Source organism: Phalaenopsis equestris, unplaced genomic scaffold, assembly GCF_001263595.1.
Source record: "Phalaenopsis equestris unplaced genomic scaffold, ASM126359v1 Scaffold000002, whole genome shotgun sequence".
Classification (NCBI taxonomy): domain Eukaryota; kingdom Viridiplantae; phylum Streptophyta; class Magnoliopsida; order Asparagales; family Orchidaceae; genus Phalaenopsis; species Phalaenopsis equestris.
Window position 1 is genome coordinate 4,517,009 of NW_018164444.1, and position 4,722 is coordinate 4,521,730.

The 4,722-nt window shown below is 37.4% G+C and overlaps 1 protein-coding gene across 1 annotated transcript; it reads left to right on the forward strand.

Annotated features, from left to right (window-relative positions):
• Positions 1 to 2,135, forward strand: LOC110030746 (the record flags this gene model as incomplete). The annotated part of the gene is given in 2 exon segments (XM_020733639.1): positions 1 to 806; positions 1,405 to 2,135. Coding segments are annotated over 2 exon segments (888 nt in total), but the record flags the coding sequence as incomplete, so codon positions are not given.
• Between the last annotated feature and the right edge of the window lie 2,587 nt (positions 2,136 to 4,722).

Genomic DNA, 4,722 nt, shown 5'->3' on the forward strand with positions numbered 1-4,722 from the left:
GGTGGTCCGCCATCGTCGACGGCGGTAGGGCCGAGCCTCACTACCTCCATCTTCGACACCCATCTTGGTCTCGCATCCTTCAGCTGGTCCCGAACCCTCCTCGGCCTCTTCCTCCGAGCTAACCTCCACCTCTCCCCCACCTCTTCTCTAGACGATGAAAACGATAATGACGACAACGCCTTCTTCTTCCAAATCCGCCCCTGGTTTTTCTGGAAGCGAAAGGGCACTCGCCGGTTCCACCTCCATGAGCATCTCGCCCACCGTATCGTCGATGTTGCTTGGGATCTCACACGCGCCAGGTTCCCTTCCACCGGCGGCCCTGAACCCTCCTCCAATTTCTACGTTTCTGTTGCAGTCGATGGGGAGATGATACTCCTCATCGGTGACATGGAAGAGGAGGCTCACCGGAAAATGAAGGCGACGAGGCGAACGCCTGCAATTCCGATTTCGAAAAGGGAGCACGTGTTATTAAAACCGGATGCAAGTGCCGGCGGTAGAAGATCGTACCGTACATCAGCTAGGGTTTCAGGAAGGGAACGCGAAATAACCATTGAGATCGGAGGGATGGATAAGGATTCATCGGGGATGTGCGTCTGTTTGGACGGGATGAAGGTTCTCCATGTAAAGCGTCTCCGATGGAAGTTCAGGGGAAGAGAGCGGGTCGAGATCGACGGAATCGGAAGGATCCAGATATCATGGGATCTACACAGCTGGCTATTTTCATCGAAGGAAGGCACTACCTCCGCCTCACTCGCCGGAGCCGCCGCCGCCGCCGGCGAGATCGGTCAGGCCGTATTTTTCTTCAGGTCATTTTCATATTATTTATATTATTAATTTTGGCTCTTCTATTATAAATAATTGGGGCAATATCTCTTATAAATAATTGGGACAATAAAGCTCTTCCCCTACTCAGTTTCCACATTTTTTCCCCATTGGAGCCCCTCACTATTGGAATGCCGCCCCGTGCCATAGCCTACCCTCCATTAGAGTCGATCCAATAAAAGATATAGTTCCATAGCATCTTCAACCATCTCTTGGACGCCTAAAGACTCCTCACCAGAAGTCAAGGATTAACATCTAGCTAGATCAACAAGTCGATCTGCGCCGATCAAGCTCAAATGACTAAGCTGACCCTACCGACTTGAAGTTAATTAAGATTAGTCGGCTAAGATAGAAAGTAGCTAGACGATAAGCCCATAAATGTAAAATATCATAAATACCCTAGTACGGTCCCCTTTTGATGCAGTGGCAAAAATATAATATCATCATTGTACTCTCTCTTTTTTAAATAGGAGAATCATTTTATGAATAATACATGATAGATTATTATTCATTATTGTTCACTCTTCTATTTTTGTCTCTCTTTCACTCTATACTTAACACTATTTCTTGGGTGTGTCACAGAAAAATCGTGATTCAACATCCTATAGTTGTGAATCATGCTACAAGCAAGAAGAGGAGTAACCCAAGGAGTAGAAACAAATAACAGAGACACTGACATCATGTACTGCACCCGAGAATTTGTGACCAGACAAATTTAGGAGTTGAAGGATCAAATTTTGGATGTCATCTGAGGCGCGCTGACACAGAAGAGAGATAATTAGCTTTGGGATGAAGGGCCAGTGCCCAATGGCAAAAGAGTTTCCCCGGCCTTGGAGAGGGAAGGCAACTTCCAATACTTTGATAGTGGTGGGTCAACACCAATCAACCGACATTGATTCGAGTGTAATGAAGCTCCTAGTCAGCCCAAAAATGCGTTCTCGTTGCAAATCTCTGATGTGAACCCGCATAATGATTCAAGTGCAATGAAGCTCCTAGTCAGCCCAAAAAAGGGTTCTCGTTGCAAATCTCCGATGCGAACCTGCATAATGATTCAAGTTTCCATCATTGGAGTCTTACAAGGCACAAATCAATCTGACTAAACACATTGCCTTGTTTAAATCAATTGTGTTTGCTAAAAATCACGACACACTAAAGTGTCATCTTTTTTTTTTTACCACGTTGAAGGTGTTAGGTGTGGAGATGGTTAAAAGAAAAAAAAAATTAAAACCCCGCACGTATTTCTTCCGCTCCCAATCCCGACTCCCGTCTTCTGCTCCCATTTTCGCGAAACAAAAAAAAAATGCTCCCATTTTTGCGATCTCCCGCTCCTGTTGGTTCGCGATCTCTCGCTTCCGTCTCCTTTATGCGAGAACAGAAACTCTCGCCTCCTTCATTTCGTGGAAGCAGGAAAGGAGACTTCCTACGTGGATTGCTTGGGTTCTTGTTGAGGCTTACGAAAAGCAGAAGGCAGAAAAATGTGTTTTCGCAAGGTACTCTTTTTTAGTTGATTTTGCGTGCTTAGAAGGAAGAAGGTGTTCTTGATTTCTTCTTGGTGGCTTGCGCAAGAAGAGAAACAAATTTTTCTCTTGTACATATTTCTTCTTCTCTTGTACATATTTCTTCTTCTTCGGTGTATCTCGGTATAGAGAGAGAAGAGTGAAGAAGTGAAATGAAGAATTCACTCTTGTAATTGGAGACGATCAACTAGTGTAATTTCCTCAATTAGTAAAATCTTATGCAACTCCATGGATGTAGGCAATTTGCCGAACCACGTAAATCTGTGTATTTTTTTTCTGATGTGATTTTTTCTCGTTCTATTTTTCATTTCATCGTCGATCGTTTTAAATTTCATATATGCCACAACAAAAGGAGTTGACCTCTCATGCGATCCAATGGAATACCTCCAAAGGGAGTAATTATATCATTTATTAATTTTAAGCAGATGTTTGTGGTGCAATTTGTGAGTGTCTAGAAGCCTCTGAATAACTCATAGCCCTTCCAACAGATATGCCAGAAATAAAGATAGTGCCTGGACTTATTCGTCACTCACTTCTAAAAGGAGATGATGGAAATGAGATACCTGGAACTTGCGGTCACCCATGTCAATCTAACCCAAGGGCTAAAGGAGGGACCCTTTTGCTCTGCACTGGATTTTCTATATGATTGACATTCTCAACATATTTGAGTTTGTGCAATCAACCATGCAAAAAGATGTCGTTCAAGCGATTTCAGTGTCCATCAAAACACTTAAAAGATCAATCTTGAATCCAAACGACTTCATTTAGTGGCACATATTGGGCAATTTTAACATTTCGTACTTACTATTGAAATTCATCCTATAAATAAGCAACATTATAGTGGCTTCAAACATGATCAAAATACGTTGACCTCAATTTACGTGACATTTCATCCATCCCATGTTGCTATTAGCGCATTCAATTGGTTCAAATATAGTCTTTGCGTGTGCATAAATTAACCTCAATAAAACAAAAGGCCACTTAATTTTTTTCATTCCGTCTTTAACTAATAATTCAAGAGAAATTTATTTCATATCACACAATGCTCACATAGTTTAAATCTCTATCGGCTAAAGTTTGATATTTAAATTCACAATACTTTAGCATGATAAATTTATATATAAAAGAATGTATTTCACTTTAAGAAAATTAATAATAAAAAATTTTTCAATAATATTTTCTTTAGAGTTTTTCTTGACTATCCTTAGAAGTTTTGACTCCTTACTTTTGCTTGAAAATTTTAACAAAGCGGCGAGCTACATCAAATTAGTTGGTAAGCACAGATTAAAAGCACATACTCTGAGAAGTATTTCAAAGAGTATTTCAAAGAGTATATATATATATATATTCTTTATATAGTTGTTATAATCATATGAACCGACTCTTTGAAATACCTCTTAGTATGTTGACAAATATGATCATCAATTTATCTAAATAAGCTAGAACTTACTTTGAAAATAAATCATACATTGTTTTGCATGTTTTCTTATTATAAAATCACATGAAAGTCTTTGACCTGATGGTTTTGTAATGGTTTGATTTTATGGCTGACAAAAAATTAAATAAAGGTGATAAATATAAATTCATACATCATATACGTAAAGAATCAAAACTATATACATAAAAAAAACTGCGAAAAACTTTCATTGTATAATGAAATCATTACAACATATTGCTTAAGATTTTGAATAGCAAATTTATTAATAAGTTACAAAAAATCAACATCAACTCAAGTTTCGATTCATGTCACAAACAGAGTGACATTTTGAAGGTTGCATTTTTAGAGGTCAGGTTAAAAATTAAGAATAAGATAGTCGAGATAATTTTGTTAATTGATTAACATGTTGGCTTTATATTATGAGGGTATAGATGTAGTGGTTTTACAAAAACACTTCTTCAAATATTTGATATACATAATACCCCTCCTAATACTTTGAAAAAATGTTTTTTTTTTTTTTTTTTTTCTAAAATGCATTCTTCTTATTAAGATGTATACTATCATGCAAATGTAATCATATTTTTCAACCTACAAATAAATGTTATCTTATGATCTCACCAATACAATATATATATATATATATATTATATATATATACATTTAAAAATTTAATTAGAACGATTTAAAATTGAGCTCATGTAAACTAAGTTTTTTAAAGTCTCTCTACAATTTCTAATTTATGTAAGAAAATTGGCTAATTATATACATTTATTGAATGTGTAATCATATCAATCATGACATTTCATATTTCAAGAGGTACATGATTCAGAGATTTCTCGTGATTCTAAAACTTGGGCCAAAAGGGTCAGGTGAAAAGTAAATTTCAATCCGCAGTTTTTATTTTTGGGCTATTTTTAGGTTATTTTGATATTATTGAAAATAACA